At 35.4% G+C, this 20,049-nt stretch overlaps 1 protein-coding gene across 1 annotated transcript in view; it reads left to right on the top strand.

Annotated features, from left to right (window-relative positions):
- DNAH12 (dynein axonemal heavy chain 12) overlaps positions 1–20,049 on the top strand; it is a 236,187-nt gene that overhangs the window by 82,868 nt on the left and 133,270 nt on the right. Inside the window, exons 15-18 of the mRNA XM_027121150.1 lie at positions 3,860–3,985; positions 5,147–5,281; positions 5,616–5,809; positions 6,792–7,035. Coding sequence (XP_026976951.1) covers positions 3,860–3,985; positions 5,147–5,281; positions 5,616–5,809; positions 6,792–7,035 — 699 coding nt within the window. The remainder of the gene's footprint in view (positions 1–3,859; positions 3,986–5,146; positions 5,282–5,615; positions 5,810–6,791; positions 7,036–20,049) is intronic.

Raw genomic sequence — 20,049 nt, 5'->3', positions numbered from 1 at the left:
CCCACTGGTAACCACTGGTTTGTTCTCTAAATCTGTGAATCTGTTCCTTTTTTTGTTATATTCACTAGTTTGTTGTATTTTTTAGATTCCACATATAAGTGATATCATTCAGTATTTTTCTTTCTCTATCTGGCTTTCTTTCTCTCTATTTCACTTAGCATAATACCCTCCAAGTCCATCCATATTGTTACAAATGGGAAAATTTCATTCTTTTTTATGGCTGTGTAGTATTTCACTCCAGTACGTGTCTTTTACCTATTTTTCTTTTGGGTTGTGTGTCCTTTTCTAATTGATTTATAGTAGTTTTTAAAAAAATTGTGATAAGATATACATAACATAAAGTTTACCATCTTTGCCTTTTTTTGGGGGGGGGGTTACGCGGGCCTCTCACTGTTGTGGCCTCTCCCGCTGTGGAGCACAGACTCCAGACGCGCAGGCTCACCGACCATGGCTCACGAGCCCAGCCACTCCGCGGCATGTGGGATCTTCCCAGACCGGGGCACGAACCCGTGTCCCCTGCATTGGCAGGCGGACTCTCAACCACTGCGCCACCAGAGAAGCCCCATCTTAACCATTTTTAAGTGTATAGTTCAGTGTAGTAGTTTTGAATATATTATTGATTTATTTATTTCAGTTTTTAATGGTGTTTTGATGAATGGAAGTTCTTAATTTTAATGTATTTCACTCTGTATTTATTTCAGTTTTTAATGGTGTTTTGATGAATGGAAGTTCTTAATTTTAATGTAGTCAAGTGGAGCAAATTTTTTTTTTTTTTCTTTTTATAGCTAGTGCTTTCTGTATCTTGTTTAAGAAATCCTTTTCTACCCAGGGTCATCAAGATTTTTTTCTTGTGTCCTTTTCTGGAAGCTGTTTAGTTTTGCCTTTCAGGTTTAGATTTTCAGTCTTCCTGGATTTTATTTCTGTGAATGATGTGAGGTCCTATTTAATTACTTTTTCATATGCATGAGCAGTTACATATTTATTGAAGAGACTATACTTTCCCCACTGCTCTGCAGTGCCATCTCTATTATATATCAAGTGTCCCTATATGTGCAGATCTGTTTTAAGACATTCTATTCTGTTTTATTGGCCTTTTGTCTATCCTTGTATCAATACCACACTGACTTAATTACAACAGCTTAATTGTAATAGCAATAATAATTCTTGATTCCCGGTAGAGCATGTCCTCCCACTCTATTCTTCATCAAGTTTCTTGTTTGTTCTTGGCTATTAGTATTTTCATATAAATTTTAGAATTAGATGATCACAACCCATAAAATAACGTTTTGGGATTTTCATTGAGATTGCATAAAATTGATAATAAACGTAGAGAATTAGCATCTTTCCAATATAAATTTTAGAATCAGTTTTTCACATTCTGCAAAAATCTGTTGGAATTTTGATTAGAAATGCATTAAATAGATGGAGAGAATCAGTACATACACTGTGGAGTCTTCCAGTTCATGATATATCATTTATTCATTTACCTCTTCTTTAACATCTCTTAATATTTTATAATTTTCTCTGTAGAGGTTGTGCACATCATTTGTTAGTTATATTTTCAGGTACTTGATATCTTTTAATGTTATATTAAATTATATCTTAAATTTTTCATCTTATCTTAGTTACTTGAATACAAAAATACAATTAACTTATATTAATAGACTTTAAAAAAATAGTTTTAGATTTACAAAAAAAACCTAGTAGATAGTACAGAGAGTTCCCATATTACACACACATCCTCACACAGTCAATTTTCTCATTATTAACATCTTACACTAATATGGTACATTTGTTATAATTATTAAACCAATACTGATATATTATTAACTAAAGTCCATAGTTTATTCAGATTTCCTTAGTTTTTACTGAAAGCCCTTTTTCTATCTCAGGAACTCATCTGAGATACCACATTGTATCTAGTTGTCATGTATCCTTAGGCTTCTCTTGGCTCTGAGAGTTTCTTAGGTTTTCCTTGCTTTTGATGTTCTTGATAGTTTTGAGAAGTAGGAATTTGTCTGCTATTTTTCTCATGATTAGAACGGGGTAGTCAGTTTTTTGGAGGAGAATCACAAAGGAAAAGTGCCATTTTCATCACGTCATTTCAAGGATACATATTATCAACATGGCATTTGATGTTGAGCTTGATCACCGGCAGAAGTAGTGTTTATCATGTCTCTCCACTCTTTTCTCCCTCTTTCCATACTGTCTTCTTTGGAAGGAAGTCACTGTATGCATCCACACTTAAGAACTGGGAGTTGTGCTTTCCTCCTTTACAGTAGGGTAGCTACATTATTTATTTGGAATTATTCTGCATAGGAGACTTGTTTCTTCTCTGCTGCTTTTTAATTTATTCAATGATTTATTTATATGAACTTATGTATATTTATTTTATACTTTGACTATAATATAATATAAAATTTATTTTTATATGCAAAGTAATAGCTATCACTAAATTTTTTCTTAATTAAAAAATTTTTATTTAAATATCCTAACTAAAATTTATATGTTTTTTTTCTCTTTTTAATTTTAACAGTTTATCTGAAGATTCTTTTGGAATGTCTACATATACTATTTTACAACTAGTAGTTAATGACAGTTTTGGTTTTGTCCTTATCAAACATTACACATTTCTAAAACTTTATTTTCTTTGCTATTATGGACTGGTTAGGATCTTTAGTAATGTTGAATAGAAGTCATCTTGATCCCAATCTCAAAGGGAAAGGCTTCAAGATTTCACTATTAAGTATGAAATTTGCTATAGGTTTTTTATAGGTTCCCTTATGAGATTAGTAAATTCTCTTCTATGGGAGGGTGGGGAGGATGCATTGGGAGATTGGGATTGACATATGCACACTACTATATATAAAATAGATAACTAGTAAGAACCTACTGTATAGCACAGGGAACTCTACTCAGTACTCTGTAATGACCTATATGGGAATGGGATCTAAACAAGAGTGGATATATGTATATGTATAACTGATTCACTTTGCTGTACAGCAGAAACTAACAAAATATTATAAATCAACTATACTCCAATAAAAATTAAGTGAAAAACATTACTGTGAATGCATGTTGAATTTTATCTTTTTTTTTTTTTGCATCTATTGGGGTGATCTTATGCTTTTTCTCCTTTAATCTATTAATATAATTGATTACATGAATCAGATTTTATTAGGTTAATTTCTACATGCAACATAATACATATATGATGCATTCTGCATATTATATATATTATATACATATACAGCAAATATGTAAGCTATAGAGCGTAAAGATATTCAACTTCTCTATTCAGGTAAATCTGTTGGTTTTAAAGGTTTTTGTTTTGTTTTGGTTTGGTTTTGCCATTCACCCCTAAACTCTTTCTAGACAATTGCTGTATGCTAATGGTAGGCAAAAAAAGTGGTACTGTCACTGAAGATGCAAAACAAAATAAAAGATGCTAAAATCTTTGTCAACAAAGATTCAAAATTAAATACATAAGAATAAAAAATGTAAAATCTTTTAAAAGAAAAAAATTTAAAGGGTTGCTGAACAAAAGCTGCCTATTTCATCATCATTTTCAGTCATCTACATGGAGACTCAAGAGTACCTTTCTGTTAAGTCAACTGCAAGTGAAAACTTTTAAAAAGCTTTATTTCTGGTATAAAAATCTGCAATTGTGTGGTATGAAGCCAAATAAATAACCCTACAGTTATTGAAATACCCATATGGTTTGGGTAATATGAAATATCAGTTAACAATGTGAGTCAGATTGAAATTTGAGAGAGTATTAGAAATTGTTATTGGTTCTCTTTTTCATAATGCTTTAGATTTTGTATATGGTTTAATATACCTGGAGTTTCTTCTGTAGGAATCCAAACGCCGGATGAGTTACTTTTTAGATGTATTTCTATTTCCTCCAGAAGACTTAGCTTTAAATTCAGCTGTCCTTATGTGGCCTTGGAAAATTAATCCCATCTTTGATGAAAATGATGAGGTGAATATATTTTTCAATATGTAGTTTTGTATTATGATATTTTAAGCACAATGTTCGTTTAATTTTCATACATACATGCCATCTACCTTTAAAAAGTATCTTCATGTGTCCGTATGATTTTGGGGTTAGCCACATTTATGGCCCTGCAGGCTTAGGCTTAACCCACAAAGTTGTAAAGAGTGGGACTGACAGGGCTTCCCTGGTGGCACAGTGGTTGAGAGTCCGCCTGCCGATGCAGGGGACACGAGTTTGTGCCCCAGTCCGGGAAGATCCCACATGCCGCGGCGCGGCTGGGCCCGTGAACCATGGCCGCTGGGCCTGCGCGTCCGGAGCCTGTGCTCCGCAACGGGAGAGGCCACAACAGTGAGAGGCCCGCGTACCACAAAAAAAAAAAACAAAAAAAAGTGGGACTGACATTAAAAAAGTCAGAACTATTTACAAATTAATAATAATAATTGTAAGCTCTGTGCTATTAAATCATTTAATACTCACAAAAATCCCAGGTGCTCCTATTTTCCCCATTTCATAGATGAGAAAAATGAGTTTCAGAGAAGTTAAGTAACTTTCCCAGGAAGAAGTAGCAGATTCAGGATTTTATATAAGACTGAATATAGTTCAGATTTTGAAAAAGTCCTAATGTAAACTAGTTTCTCCTAAACTGGGAAGTGAGATGGTATAGTAGTAATGAAAAGCATGGACTTCAGTTAGATAAGCCAGAGTTCTAATCCAGATTTTGACTTTTATGATTTTGTGACATTGGACATGCCTCTTAACCTCTATATGCTTAAATTTCTTTACCTCTGAAATGAGGATACTAATACTTGTGGTAATATAGGTAGAGTGTTTAATCAATCTTGACATAACAAGTGCTCAATATATGGTAGCTTTTATTATTTTCCCAGAATTTGTTAAATAGTTAAAGTATCTATTTAATAAATAAGAATTGTTACAGTCACTTCAGAGATATAGGAAAGTTTTTCTGTGTGGTTTTGTGGTTTATTATTCTTTTCATTTTTATATCAGTCAATGTTTTATTTTTGTACAATGTTTTATTTTTACTTCGCTGATGTTTTTTGTTACTGTATAAAGCATTCGGATTTCTGATTTGATAATTCTTTGCTTTGTAACAAAATAGTTAACATGAATAATTTTCTTTTAAAGCTCCTTGAGAATGCTAAACATAAAAAAGAAAGTGAGCTAATAGAAAAGAGAGAGAAACTGATTTTGGAAATAGAAAAGGAATCACGCCGCATGGAAGAGTTTGCAGAATTTGCAGAACTGGACCGCATGCAGCAGGTCTGATAAATATAGACAGTAGCTATGGCAGGCTGGTAGATTAATACAGGACATGTTTCTATAATATAGAAAAACCTGTGCTTACTAAGGCAAACAGAGGCCTGACTCTTAGGCCTGGGACTGCTGCTAATTATGTAATCTTTTTTTGTGATTTAGTTTTCTATTTGTAAGATAGACATAACCATACCTTTTGCTCTGTGTCATGGTGATGTTGTGAAGTTGATGTTTAAAGTTGCTATATAAATGCAAGGACATAGCCTATGCAGTATTATATAATTTTATTTTTATAACATTTCTTGGGTATTTCTTGAAATAAAAAATTATTTGCTTTCAGTATGTGACAGATGTAAGACAACTACAAAAACGTATTCAGGAATCTGAAGAAGCAGTTCAATTTATTAATAAAGAAGAGGAACTTTTCAGATGGGAACTGACAAAATATCCTGAACTGGATAAATTAAAAGTTAACATTGAGCCCTATCAGAAGTTTTTTAATTTAGTTTTGAAGTGGCAACGAACAGAAAAACGGTAATTTCTGGTAATAAAAAATTAAGTAAAGATATACAAAGATTTATAAAATGTACATTGATTGTTGTTGTTGGCTAGGTGTTTAAAAGTAGGATTTATCTGTCCATTTGAAAGAGAAACCAAATATTATATAGAAGCATCAAATATTGCTAAGGCGCCACCTAGCCTTACTAATATAATATCTAAAGTCTCACCTGGGTTTTCCAGAGTTGATTCATTTTTTAATGCAATTAATTCATTTGACTCATTATTTGACACTAAGAATTAGAAGTATGGAGTCAAATCAGCATTTCATCTGGATACTGTTAGTTGTCCGTTTACAGTCTGATTCATATTTTTGCACATGCAGCATAGCTGAAATTGTGGTTTTAGTATTATCTGTCATCATTCTATCTGTGTGACTGAGAAAAACTGTTAATTGCTCTTGTTCTCAGTTATTTCTACTATAAAATGAAGGGCCTAGCCTAAAGAATCTGTAAGGCCTTTTCACACACCAGAAGTCTCTGAGTTTAATATTTTTTAAATTAAAATATCCTATTTTTTTCACTTAATTCTGTTTTTAATCATTCTTCCTTAGTCTTTTTTCTTTAATAAATTTATTTGTTTATTTTTGACTGTGTTAGTTATTCATTGCTGCATGCAGGCTTTTTCTAGTTGCAGCGAGCGGGGGCTACTCTTCGTTGTGATGTGCGGGCTTCTCGTTGCAGCAGCTTCTCTTGTTGTGGGGCACGGGCTCTAGGCGCACAGGCTTCAGTAGTTGTGGCTCGTGGGCTCTAGAGCACAGACTCAGTAATTGTGGCTTGCGGGCTCTAGAGCACAGACTCGGTAGTTGTGGCGCACAGGCTTAATTGCTCCACGGCATGTGGGATCTTCCTGGACCAGGGGTCAAACCCGTGTCCCCTGCATTGGCAGGCAGATTCCTAACCACTGTGCCACGAGGGAAGCCCTTCTGAGTTTAATATTACTTTTTCTTTCAATTCAGGTGGATGGATGGAGGGCTTTTGGACCTTAATGGGGAAAGCATGGAAGCTGATGTAGATGAATTTTCCCGAGAAATTTTTAAGACTCTGAAATTTTTCCAAACAAAGCAAAGGAAGGAATTACAAGAAAAAAGAAAGGCAGCAAAAAGACGATCTCTGGGAGAAGAGAAACTTGAAGAAGAACCAAAAGAGAATCCTGCTATTACTATGTGCACTGCAGTAATGGAGCAGATAAAAGTTATTAAGGTATAAACACATTTAATGACATTTTTAAAAGCCCTGGTAGAGTTGTTTGCATCAAGTGCTAGTGAAGAGAAATGGAAAAACTGGAAAGCAAAACCAAAGCTGAATCCAGAAAACTTGACCTATTAATACATGCTTCATTCTTTCCTGATGATGTCATCGAAATCAATCCCTTCATAGAACAATACTTAACAAATAGAAGACTGTAATGACCAGTTACAATGATTGGAAGAGGGTAAAAAATTACTAGAATAAACAAGTTAGCCTATACTATGGGCAGCAACCCAGGGTACCAATTAGCTGAGAAAGGTTTGGAGTCACACTACCTAGGTTTATATCACAATTCTGCGCTTGGTAATGGCAATATGCCACTTGTGCAAGATATTTAACTTCTCATGCCTCAGTCACCTCATTTATAAATAGAGGATAATAACAGTTTTTGTGACAGTAAATAATACATCTACGTTCCCAAGGCAGTACTGGCAGTGGTTCTAGTGGTAGTGCCAAGTTTCCACTGTCGGCATGCTCAGAGTGCAAACTCTGCTTTTCAACATTGTTCCTGTCTGTGTCTAGCACTCTCAGATATACTATGAGCTGCCTGAAAATTTTTTTAAAGTAACTACTTAAAATTTTTTTTTAATATTTAATAAATTTGCATGGTTTAAAAATATGAAAAGATATACCTGAACGGTCTCCTTGCTGTGTTTCTCACCTGTTATTAGGTTATCAATGTTACTAGTTTCTATTGTATACTTCAGGGTATTTTTACATGTATAACAATGTGAATATATATTCTAATCCTTCCATCTTTTTACATAAAAATAGAATACTGAAAAAAAATAGCATACCGTTTATATTATTTCCCCCCTTTGTTTTAATTTATCTTGGAGACCTTTTCTTATTGTATATAGAGTGTTTTCATTCTTTTTTACACCTATAAATATTATATATTGGTGTAAAATTTCTGTGTGTGAAGGTGTGACTGTAAGGTAAATTGCCAAAGAGTAAATTCCAGGTTAAAATATTACAGTTGAATTACCTTCTGTATGGGTTTTACCAGTATGTACTCTCACCAACCTTGACAACAGAATATCATCAAACTTGGGTGTTTGTTAATCTGCTAGAAGAGTTTCATTTTTCTTATTACATAAAATGTTAAGCCTAAATTAATATATTTAAGAATATTTTGTATTTCTTTGCCTGTGAGCTATTTGGTCTTCTTGTCTATTGTTTTAATTGAATTTATGGTCTTTTTCTTACTGATTTCTAGTCCTAGAAACAGGACTAGGGAGATTAGGCTTTGTATGTTAATATTAATAGTATGTTAATATTTTATTGAAGATTTTTGAGATTATGTTCAGAAGCAATGTTGGTCTTAATTTTCTTTTCTTGTAATATCTTTGTCAGGTTTTGCTATCAGGATTATGTTGGCCTTATGAAACAAATGGGAAATTTTATCTCTATTTTCCAAAAGAGTTTTGTATAAAATTGTTATTATCTCTTTCTTAAATATTTTAGAGAAACGTTTGCTAGTGAAACCATTGACCTGGAGCTTCATGGGAAGGATTTTGAAAACAGTTTTAATTTTTAAAATAGATATAGGAATATTCAGATTTGTGTTAATTTTGTGTCAATTTTGGTAAATTGTATTTTTCAAGGAATTTTTCCATTTTCTAAAGTTGTTAAATTTATTGCCATAAAGTTGCTCATAATATTTATTTATTATCTTTTAATGTCGGTGGAATCTATAGGGATAACTCCTTTTTCATTCCAAATATCAATAATTTAAATTTTCTCTCTTTTTTCTTAATCAGCCTAGTTAGGGATTTATTTATAGTTTATTGTTAACATTTAAGCCTTTGGTCTTTTTTTTTTTTTTTTTTCGGTACGCGGGCCTCTCACTGTTGTGGCCTCTCCTGTTGCGGAGCACAGGCTCCGGAAGCGCAGGCCTAGCGACAATGGCTCACGCGCCCAGCCGCTCCGCGGCACGTGGGATCTTCCCGGACCGGGGCATGAACCCGTGTCCCCTGCATCGGCAGGCGGACTCTCAACCACTGCGCCACCAGGGAAGCCCGATCATATATGGTTTTTATTCTTCAATTTGTTAATATGGTGTATCACATTCATTGATTTGTGTATGTTGAAGAATCCTTGCATCCCTGGGATAAATCCCACTTGATCATGGTGTATGATCCTTTTTTTAAACATTGTTATTGGAGTATAATTGCTTTACAATGGTGTGTTAGTTTCTGCTTTATAACAAAGTGAATCAGCTATATATATGCATATATTCCCATATCTCTTCCCTCTTGTGTCTCCCTCCCACCCTCCCTATCCCACCCCTCTAGGTGGTCACAAAGTACAGAGGAGCTGATCTCCCTGTGCTATGTGGCTGCTTCCCACTAGCTATCTGTTTTACATTTGGTAGTATATATAAGTCCATGCCACTCTCTCACTTCATCCCTGCTTACCCTTCCCCCTCCCCGAGTCTTCAAGTCCATTCTCTACATCTGCATCTTTATTCCTGTCCTGCCCCTAGGTTCTTCAGAACCTTTTTTTCCCCCTAGATTCCATATATATGTTTTAGCATATGGTATTTGTTTTTCTCTTTCTGACTTAATCACTCTGTATGACAGACTCTAGGTCCATCCACCTCACTACAAATAACTCAGTTTCATTTCTTTTTATGGCTGAGTAATATTCCATTGTATATATGTGCCACATCTTCTTTACCCATTCATCTGTTGATAGACACTTAGGTTGCTTCCATGTCGATGGCTATTGTAAATTGAGCTGCAGCGAACATTTTGGTACATGACTCTTTTTGAATTATGGTTTTTTCAGGGTATATGCCCAGTAGTGGGATTGCTGGGTCGTATGGTAGTTCTATTTTGAGTTTTTTAAGGAACCTCCATACTATTCTCAATAGTGGCTGTATCAATTTACATTCCTACCAAGAGTGCAAGAGAGTTCCCTTTTCTCCACACCCTCTTCAGCATTTATTGTTTGTCGAATTTTTGATGATGGCCATTCTGACTGGTGTGAGGTGATACCTCATTGTAGTTTTGATTTGCATTTCTCTAATGATTAGTGATGTTGAGCGTTCTTTCATGTGTTTGTTGGCAATCTGTATATCTTCTTTGGAGAAATGTCTATTTAGGTCTTCTGCCCATTTTTGTATTGGGTTGTTTGTTTTTTTGATATTGAGCTGCATGAGCTGCTTGTAAATTTTGGAGATTAATCCTCTGTAAGTTGCTTCATTTGCAAATATTTTCTCCCATTCTGAGGGTTGTCTTTTCGTCTTGTTTATGGTTCCTTTGCTGTGCAAAAGCTTTTAAGTTTCATGAGGTCCCATTTGTTTATTTTTGTTTTTATTTCCATTTCTCTAGGAGGTGGTCTAAAAGGATCTTGCTATGATTTATGTCATAGAGTGCTCTGCCTATGTTTTTCTCTAAGAGTTTGATAGTGTCTGGCCTTACATTTAGGTCTTTAATCCATTTGGAGTTTATTTTTGTGTATGGTGTTAGGGAGTGTTCTAGTTTCATTCTTTTACATGTAGCTGTCCCGTTTTCCCAGCACCACTTATTGAAGAGACTGTCTTTCCTCCATTGTATACTCTTGCCTCCTTTATCAAAGGTAAGGTGACCTTATGTGTGTGGGTTTATCTCTGGGCTTTCTATCGTGTTCCACTGATCTATATTTCTCTTTTTGTGCCAGTACCATACTGTCTTGTTTACTGTAGCTTTGTAGTATAATCTGAAGTCAGGGAGCCTGATTTCTCCAGCTCCATTTTTCTGTCTCAAGATTGCTTTGGCTATTTGAGGTCTTCTGTGTTTCCATACAAATTGTGAAGTTTTTTGTTCCAGTTCTGTGAACAATGCCATTGGTAGTTTGATAGGGATTGCATTGAATCTGTAGATTGCTTTGGGTAGTATAATCATTTTCACAATGTTGATTTTTCCAGTCCAAGAACACAGTATATCTCTCCATCCGTTTGTAGCATCTTTAATTTCTTTCATCAGTGTCATAGTTTTCTGTATACAGGTCTTTTTTCTCCATAGGTAGGTTTATTCCTAGGTATTTTATTCTTTTTCTTGTAGTGGTAAATGGGAGTGTTTCCTGAACTTCTCTTTCAGATTTTTCATCATTAGTGTATAGGAATGCAAGAGGTTTCTGTGCATTAATTTTGTATCCTGCTACTTACCAAACACATTGATTTGCTCTAGTAGTTTTCTGGTAGCATCTTTAGGATTCTCTATGTATAGTATCATGTCATCTGCAAACAGTGGCAGATTTAAATCATCTTTTCCGATTTGGATTCCTTTTATTTATTTTTGTTATCTGATTGCTGTGGCTAAAACTTCCAAAACTATTTTGAAGAATACTGGTGAGAGTGGACAACCTTGTCCTGTTCCTGATCTTAAAGGAAATGGTTTCTTCAGATTTTCACCATTGAGAATGATGTTGGCTGTGGGTTTGTCATATATGGCCTTTATTATGTTGAGGTAAGGTCCCTCTATGCCTATTTTCAGGGGGTTTTTATTATAAATGGGTGTTGAATTTTGTCAAAAGCTTTTTCTGCATCTATTGAAATGATCATATTGTTTTTCTCCTTTAATTTGTTAAGATGGTTTATCACATAGATTGATTTGCATATATTGAAGAATCCTTGCATCCCTGGGATAAACCCCACTTGATCATGGTGTATGATCCTTTTAATGTGTTGTTGGATTCTGTTTGCTAGTGTTTTGTTCAGGATTTTTGCATGTATATTCATCAGTGATATTGGTCTGTAATTTTCTTTTTTTGTAGTATCTTTGTCTGGTTTTGGTATCAGAGTGATGGTGGCCTCGTAGAATGAGTTTGGGAGTGTTCCTTCCTCAGCAATTTTTTGGAAGACTTTGAGAAGGATGGGTGTTAGCTCTTTTCTAAATGTTCGATAGATTTCACCTGGGAAGCCATCTGGTCCTGGACTTCTTTTTGTTGGAAGATTTTTAATCACAGTTTCAATTTCATTACTTGTGATTGGTCTGTTCATATTTTCTATTTCTTCCTGGTTCAGTCTTGGAGGGTTATATCTTTCTAAGAATTTGTCCAGTTTTTCCAGGTTGTCCATTTTATTGGCATAGAATTGCTTGTAGTAGATGCTTAGGATGCTTTGTATTTCTGCGGTGTCTGTTGTAACTTCTCTTTTTTCATTTCTAATTTTATTGATTTGAGTCCTCTCCCTCTTTTTCTTGATGAGTCTGGCTAAAGGTTTATCAATTTTGTTTATCTTCTCAAATACCCAGTTTTTAGTTTTGTTGATCTTTGCTATTGTTTTCTTTGTTTCTATTTCATTTATTTCTTCTCTTATCTTTATGATTTCTTTCATTCAACTTACTTTGGGTTGGTTTGTTCTTCTTTCTCTAGTTCCTTTAGGTGTAAGGTTACATTGCTTATTTGAGATTTTTCTTGTTTCTTCCCTCTTAGAACTGCTTTTTACTTCCCTCTTAGAACTGCTTTTGCTGCATCCCATAGGTTTTAGATGGTCATGTTTTCATTGTCATTTGTCTCTAGGTATTTTGATTTCCTCTTTGATTTCTTCAGTGATCTCTTGGTTATTTAGTAACGTATTGTTTAACCTCCACGTGTTTGTGTTTTTTACATTTTTTCCCCTGCAATTGATTTCTAATTTCATAGTATTGTGGTCAGAAAAGATGCTTGATATGATTTCAGTTTTCTTAGATTTATCAAGGCTTGATATGTGACCCAAGATGTGATCTATCTTGGGGAATGATCCATGTGCACTTGAGAAGAAAGTGTAATCTGCCATTTTTGGATGGAATGTCCTATAAATATCAATTCAATCTATCTGGTCTGTTGTGTCATTTAAAGCTTGTGTTTCCTTATTAATTGTCTGTCTGGATGATCTGTCCATTGGTGTAAGTGAGGTGTTAAAATCCCCCACTATTATCGTGTTACTGTCAATTTCCTCTTTATAGCTATTAGCATTTGCCTTATGTATTGAGGTGCTCCTGTGTTGGGTGCATATATATTTATAATTGCTATGTCTTCTTTGATTGTTCCCTTGATCATTATGTAGTGTCCTTCTTTGTCTCTTGTAACATTCTTTATTTTAAAGTCTATTTTATCTGATATGAGTATTGCTACTCCACCTTTCTTTTGATTTCCATTTGCATGGAATTTCTTTTTCCATCCCCTCACTTTCAGTCTGTATGTGTCCCTAGGTCTGAAGGGGGTCTCTTGTAGAGAGCATATATATACGGGTCTTTTTTTTTGTATCCATTCAGCGAGCCTGTGTCTTTTGGTTGGAACATTTAATCCATTCACATTTAAGTTATTGATATGTCTGTTCCTATTACCATTTTCTTAGTTGTTTTGGGTTTGTTTTTGTAGGTCCTTTGCTTCTCTTGTGTTTCCCACTTAGAGAAGTTCCTTAAACATTTGTTATAGAGGTGGTTTGGTGGTGCTGAATTCCCTTAGCTTTTGCTTGTCTGTAAAGCTTTTGATTTCTCTGTTGAATCTGAATGAGATCCTTGCTGGGTATAGTAATCTTGGTTGTAGGTTCTTCCCTTTCATCACTTTAAATATATCATGCCACTCCCTTCTGGTTGTAGGGTTTCTGCTGAGATATCAGATTTTAACCTTATGGGAGTTCCCTTGTATGTTATTTGTTGTTTTTCCCTTTTTGTTTTTAATAATTTTTCTTTGTCTTTCATTTTGGTCAGTTTGATTACTATGTGTCTCAGCATGTTTCTCCTGGGTTTATCCTGCCTGGGACTCTCTGCACTTCCTGGAATTGGGTGTTTATTTCCTTTACCATATTAGGGAAGTTTTCAACTATAATCTCTTCAAATATTTTCTCAGGTCCTTTCTCTCTCTCTTCTCCTTCTGGTACCCCTATAATGCAAATGTTGGTGCATTTAATGTTGTCCCAGAGGTCTCTTAGACTGTCTTCATTTCTTTTCATTTTTTCTTCTTTATTCTGTTCCATGGCACTGAATTTACTATTCTGTCTTCCAGGTCATTTATCCATTCTTCTGCATCAATTATTCTGCTATTCATTCCTTCTAGTGCATTTAAAAAAATATATTTATTTTATTTATTTATTTTTGTCTGAGTTGGGTCTTCATTGCTGCACGGGCCTTCTCCAGTTGTGGCGAGCGGGGGCTACTCTTCATTGCAGTGCACGGCCTTCTCATTGTGGTGGCTTCTTTTTTTGCGGAGCATGGGCTCTATGCGTGAGGGCTTTAGTAGTTTTGGCACGTGGGCTCTAGAGTGCAGGCTCAGTAGTTGTGGTGCATGGGCTTAGTTGCTCCATGGCATGTGGGATCTTCCCAGACCAGGGCTCGAACCCATGTCCCCTGCATTGGCAGGCGGATTCTTAACCACTGTGCCAAACAGGGAAGCCCCTTTCTAGTGCATTTTTCATTTCGGTTATTGTATTGTTCATCTCTGTTTGTTCTTTAATTCTTGTAGGTGTTTGTTCTTTAATTCTTCTAGATCTTTGTTAAACATTTCTTTCATCTTTTCGATCTTTGCCTCCATTCATTTTCCGAGGTCCTTGATCATCTTCACTATCATTATTCTGAATTCTTTTTCTGGAAGGTGGCTTATCTCCACTTCATTTAGTTGTTTTTCTGGGGTTTTATCTTTTCCTTCATCTGGTAAATGGTCCTCTGCCTTTACATTTTGTCTATCTTTCTGTGAATGTGGTTTTCATTCCACAGGCTACAGGATTGTAGGTCTTGCTTCTGCTGTCTGCCCTCTGGTGGACGAGGCTATCCGGTTGATTGCTTTCATATCTGAATAAAAATTGTTATGTACTTATTATTTTATCATTAGTTTACTGTTTTTTCTTTGTTATTGGCTTGAATTTTTAATGATAGATTTATTGAGATATAATTCACATATAAAAGTTCACCTTTTAAATTATGTAGTTCAGTGGTTTCTTAGAATATTCACCGAGTTGTGTGATCATCACCACTATCTAATTTTAGAATAACTTCCTTACTCCAAAAAGTAAGCCCATGACCATTAGTAGTCACTGTCCATTCCCTCCTCCTCCCAGGCCCTGGTGTCCTATGAATCTACTTTCTGTCTCTATGGATTTATTGATTCTAGACATTTCATATAAATGGAATCATGTTGTTATATGGTCTTGGTGAATGACTTCTTTCTCCCTAGCATGTTTTCAAGGTTAACCCATGTGGTAATATGCCTCATACTCCATTCTTTTTTTTTTTTTTTTTAATATTTATTTGGCTGCACCAGGTCTTAGTTGCGGCATGTGGGATCTAGTTCCCTGATCAGGGATTGAGCCTGGGCTTTCTGCATTGGGAGTGCGGAGTCTGAACCACTGGACTGCCAGGGAAGTCCCCATTCGTCTTTATTGATAAATAATATTCCATTATATGGATATACCACATTTTGTTTATCCATTCATCACTTAATGGACATTTGTGTTGTTTCTACTTTTTAGCCATTATGAGTAATGTTGCTATGAGTACTTATGTAAAAATTTTTGTGTTCTTATGTGTTTCACTTGATTTGGGTGTATATGTAGAAGTGGCATTGCAGGGTCTCATGGTAATTCTATGTTTATCTTTTTGAGGAACTGCAGACTGTCTTCCAAAGTGGCTGCACTGTTCCCACTTGCAATGCATGGGGGTTTCAGTTTGTCCACATCCTTGCCAAATTGTTATTGTCCATCTTTTTTTTTTTTTTTTTGCGGTACGCGGGCCTCTCACTGTTGTGGCCTCTCCCGTTGCGGAGCACAGGCTCTGGATGCGCAGGCTCAGCGGCCCTGGCTCATAGGACCAGCCACTCTGTGGCATGTGGGATCCCTCTGGACCGGGGCACAAACCCTTGTCCCCTGCATTGGCAGGCAGACTCTCAACCACTGCACCACCACGGAAGCCCTGTCCGTCTTTTTGATTATGGCCATTCCAATGTGTGTGAAGAGGTGTCTCATTGTGGTTTTGATTTGCATTTACCTGATAACTAATGATGCTGAGCATCTTTTCATATGCATATTGGCCATTTCTATGTTTTCTATGGAGAAGTGTGTGTTCAGATCCTTTGCCCGTTTTTAAATTGGGTTATTTACCTCTTTTTATTCAGTTGTACAAATTCTTTATATATTCTAGATACAAGTCGCTTATTAAATATAGATTAATTGATCAGAAGTGTGTGGGTTTATTTTTCTGGGCTCTCTATCCTGATCCGTTGATCTATGTGTCTGTTTTTGTGCCAGTATAATATTGTTTTGATTACTGTATCGTTGTAGTATAGTTTGAAATCAGGGAACTTTTTTTTTTTTTTTTTTGTTTTTTTGGGCTGCGTTTTTTTTTTGGTCTCTGTTACTGCATGCAGGCTTTCTCTAGTTGTGGCAAGCAGGGGTTACTCTTCATTGCGGTGTGTGGGCTTCTCATTGCCGTGGCTTCTCTTGTTGGGGAACACAGGCTCTAGGCATGCGGGCTTCAGGAGTTGTGGCACATGGGCTTAGTTGCTCCATGGCATGTGGGATTTTCCTAGACCAGGGCTTGAACTCATGTCCTCTGCATTGGCAGGCAGACTCTTAACCACTGTGCCACCAGGGAAACGCTGATACCTTCACCTTTGTTCTTCCTTCTCAAGATTGTTTTAGCTCTTCAAGATCTTTTGTATCTTCATACAAATTTTAGAATTATTTGTTCTAGTTCTGTGAAAAATGCTGTTGGTATTTTGATAGGGATTGCATTAAATCTAGATTGCCTTGGAGGGTATAGTTATTTAAACAATATTAATTCTTCAAATCTATGAGCATGGTATAGCTTTCCACCTGTTTGTGTTGTCTTCAATTTCTTTTCTCAGTGTCTTGTAGTTTTATGAATCCAGGTCTTTTACCTCCTTAATTAGATTTATTCTCAGGGATTTTATTCTTTTTTATATGATCATAAGTGGGGTTATTTTCTTAAATTCTCTTCCTGATAGTTCATTGTTAGTGTATAGAAATGCAACCTATTTCTGTTAATTTGGTATCCTGTAACTTTACTGAATTCATTGATGAGTTCTAGTAGTTTATTGGTGGCATGTTTAGGATTTTCTATGTCATTATCATGTCATCTGCAAATAGTGACAGTTTTATCCCTTCTGTTTCAATTTAGATTCCTTTTATTTCTTTTTCTTGTCTGATTGCTGAGGCTAGGACTTCCAATACTATATTGAATAAAAGCAGTGAGAATGAGCAGCCTTGTCTTGTTCCTGAACTTAGAGGAAATGTTTTCAGCTCTTCACCATTGAGTATGATGTTATCTGTGGGCCTGTCATATGACCTTTAATATGTTGAGGTATGATCCCTCTGTACCCACTTTGTTGAGACTTTTTATTATAAAAAGATGTCGAATTTTGTCAAAAGCTTTTTCTGCATCTATTGAGATAATCATATGATTTGTATTCTTTAATATGGTATATCACATTGATTGATTTGCAGATATTGAACCATCTATGCATCCTTGGGATAAATCCCACTTGATCATGATGTATGATTCTTTTAATTAATTGTTGAATTCAGTTTGCTAATATTTTGTTGAGGATTTTTGCATCTATGTTTATCAGTGATGTTTGCCTATAATTTTCTTTTTTTGTGTTGTCTTTGATTTTGGTATCCAGGTGGTGCTGATCTTGTAGTATGAATTTGGAAGCATTCCTTTCTCAGCAAATTTTTTGGAATAGTTTCAGCAAAGGCAGTCCTTCTTTAACTGTTTGATAGAATTCACCTGTGAAGCCATCTGGCCTGGACTTTTGTTTTTTAGGCATTTTTTATTATTAATTCAATTTCATTCCTGGTAATCAGTCTATTTGTATTTTCTGTTTTTTCCTGATTCAGTCTTGGAAGATTTTACATTTCTAGGAATTTATTAATTTTTTTCTAGGTTGTTTATTTTAGTGGTGTATAATTTTTTGTGTAGTCTCTTATGATCCTTTGTATTTCAATGGTGTCAGTTGTAACTTCTCTTTCTGATTTTATTTATTTGGCCCTCTTTTTTATTTTTCTTAATGAGTCTGGTTAAAGGTTTATCAATTTTGTATATCTTTTAAAAGTACCAGCTCCTAGTTTCACTGATCTTTTCTTTTTAGTTTCTATTTTATTTATTTCCACTCTGGTCTTTATTATTTCCTTCCTTCTACTATCTTTGGGTTTTGTTTGTTTTTCTTCTCCTAGTTCCTTCAGGGTAAGGTTAGATTGTTTGAGAATTTTCTTATTTCCTGAGGTGGGCTTGTTTGCTATAACCTTTCCTCTTAGAACTGCTTTTACTGTGTCCCATAGATTTTGGAATGTTATGTTTTCATTTGTCTCAAGGTATTTTTAAATTTTCTACTTGAGTTTTTCGGTGACCCAATGATTCTCTCTTTTTGTGTGTATCTGTTATATGTTTTTGGTTTGTGGTTACCAGGAAGTTCATATATAACAACAAATAGGTGTCTATTTTAAGTTGATTTCTTAAGTTTGAACACCTTACATTTTTACTAACCCTCCAAATGTTTTATGCTTTTGATATCATATTTTACATCTTTTAATTTTTGCCATAACTACTATTGTAGATATAGATGATTTTTACTACTTTTGTCTTTTAACATTCCTACTAGATTTATAAGTGGTTGATCCACTATTTTTACTCTATGTTTGCCTTTACCAGTGAGATTTTTCCTTTCATATTTTTTAATTTCTGGTTTTGGCCTCTTCCTTTTCCTTTAAGAAGTCCCTTTAACACTTCTTGTAAGGTCTGTTTGATGGTGATAAACTCTTTTTGCTTTTTGCTTATCTGTAAAACTGTTTGTCTCTCCTTCAGAGATAAAGATAAATCTGAAAGATAACCTTGCCAGGTAAAGTATTCTTGGTTGTAGTTTTTTCCTTTCATCATTTTGAATATATTGTTCCACTTCCTTCTGGCCTGCAAAGTTCCTGCTGAAAAGTCTGCTGATAGTTTTATGGGAGTTCCCTTATACAGTACATAACTAGTTGCTTTTCTCTTGCTGCTTTTCAGGTTCTCTCTTTATCTTTAATTTTTGTCATTTTAATTATAATGTGTCTCAGTGGGTACCTGTTTAGGTTCATCTTGTTTGGGATTCTCTGTGCTTCCTAGAGCAGGATGTTTGTTTCCTTCTCTAGGTTAGGGAAGTTTTCAGCTAATGTTTCCTCAGGTAGGTTCTCTGCTCCTTTCTCTCAAGTTTCCCCTTCTGGGACCCCTATAACATGAAAGTGAGTACACCTGATATTGTCTCAGAAGTCTCTTAAACTATCCTCATTTTTTAAAATTCTTTTTTCTTTTTTTCTGTTCAGCTTGGATTATGTCTACCACTCTGTCCTCCAGATCACTGATCCTTTCTTCTATATTATTCTATCTGCTGTAGATTCCTTCTAGTGTATTTTTCATTTCAGTTAATGTATTATTCAGCTCTGATTTGTTCTTCTTTATATTTTCTAACTCTTAGTTAAAATTCTGTGTTCATCCATTCTTCTGAGTTCAGTGAGCATCTTTATGATTATTACCTTGAACTCTTTATTGAGTAGATTGCTTATTTGCATTTAATTTAGTTATTTTTCTGAGCTTTTGTCTTGTTCCTTTGTTTGGAACATATTCCTCTTGCCTCCTCATTTTACCTAATTCCCTATGTTTATTTCTATATATTGGATAGGACTGTTATGTCTCTTGATCTTGGAGAAGTGACATTATATAGGAGACATCCTATGAGCTCAGCAGCGCACTCCCTCCTGGCTACTAGACTTTATGCTCCAGGGGTGTCCTCTATTCATGCTGCATGCTCCCTGTGTTGTGGAAGAGCTAACTGTTGAGGGCATATTGGTTGGTGGGGCTGGCCCTTGGCCTGTCTGGCTGTGATGCTCTGACTCATGCAGTTGTTGTGGGTGCCCTGGTGGGCAGGGCAGTCTCCTGGTGAGGCTGACTGTGTAGCTGGGCAGTGCACCCTCTTTGGGACCACAGGTGGGTGGGGCAGGATCCCTGTGCATTT

Source organism: Aethalodelphis obliquidens, unplaced genomic scaffold, assembly GCF_003676395.1.
Source record: "Aethalodelphis obliquidens isolate GAN/ISIS:26980383/991018 unplaced genomic scaffold, ASM367639v1 scaffold22, whole genome shotgun sequence".
NCBI classification, from domain to species: domain Eukaryota; kingdom Metazoa; phylum Chordata; class Mammalia; order Artiodactyla; family Delphinidae; genus Aethalodelphis; species Aethalodelphis obliquidens.
The sequence above is the reverse complement of the archived record's forward strand: the minus strand, read 5'-3'. Positions and strand labels throughout refer to the sequence as shown.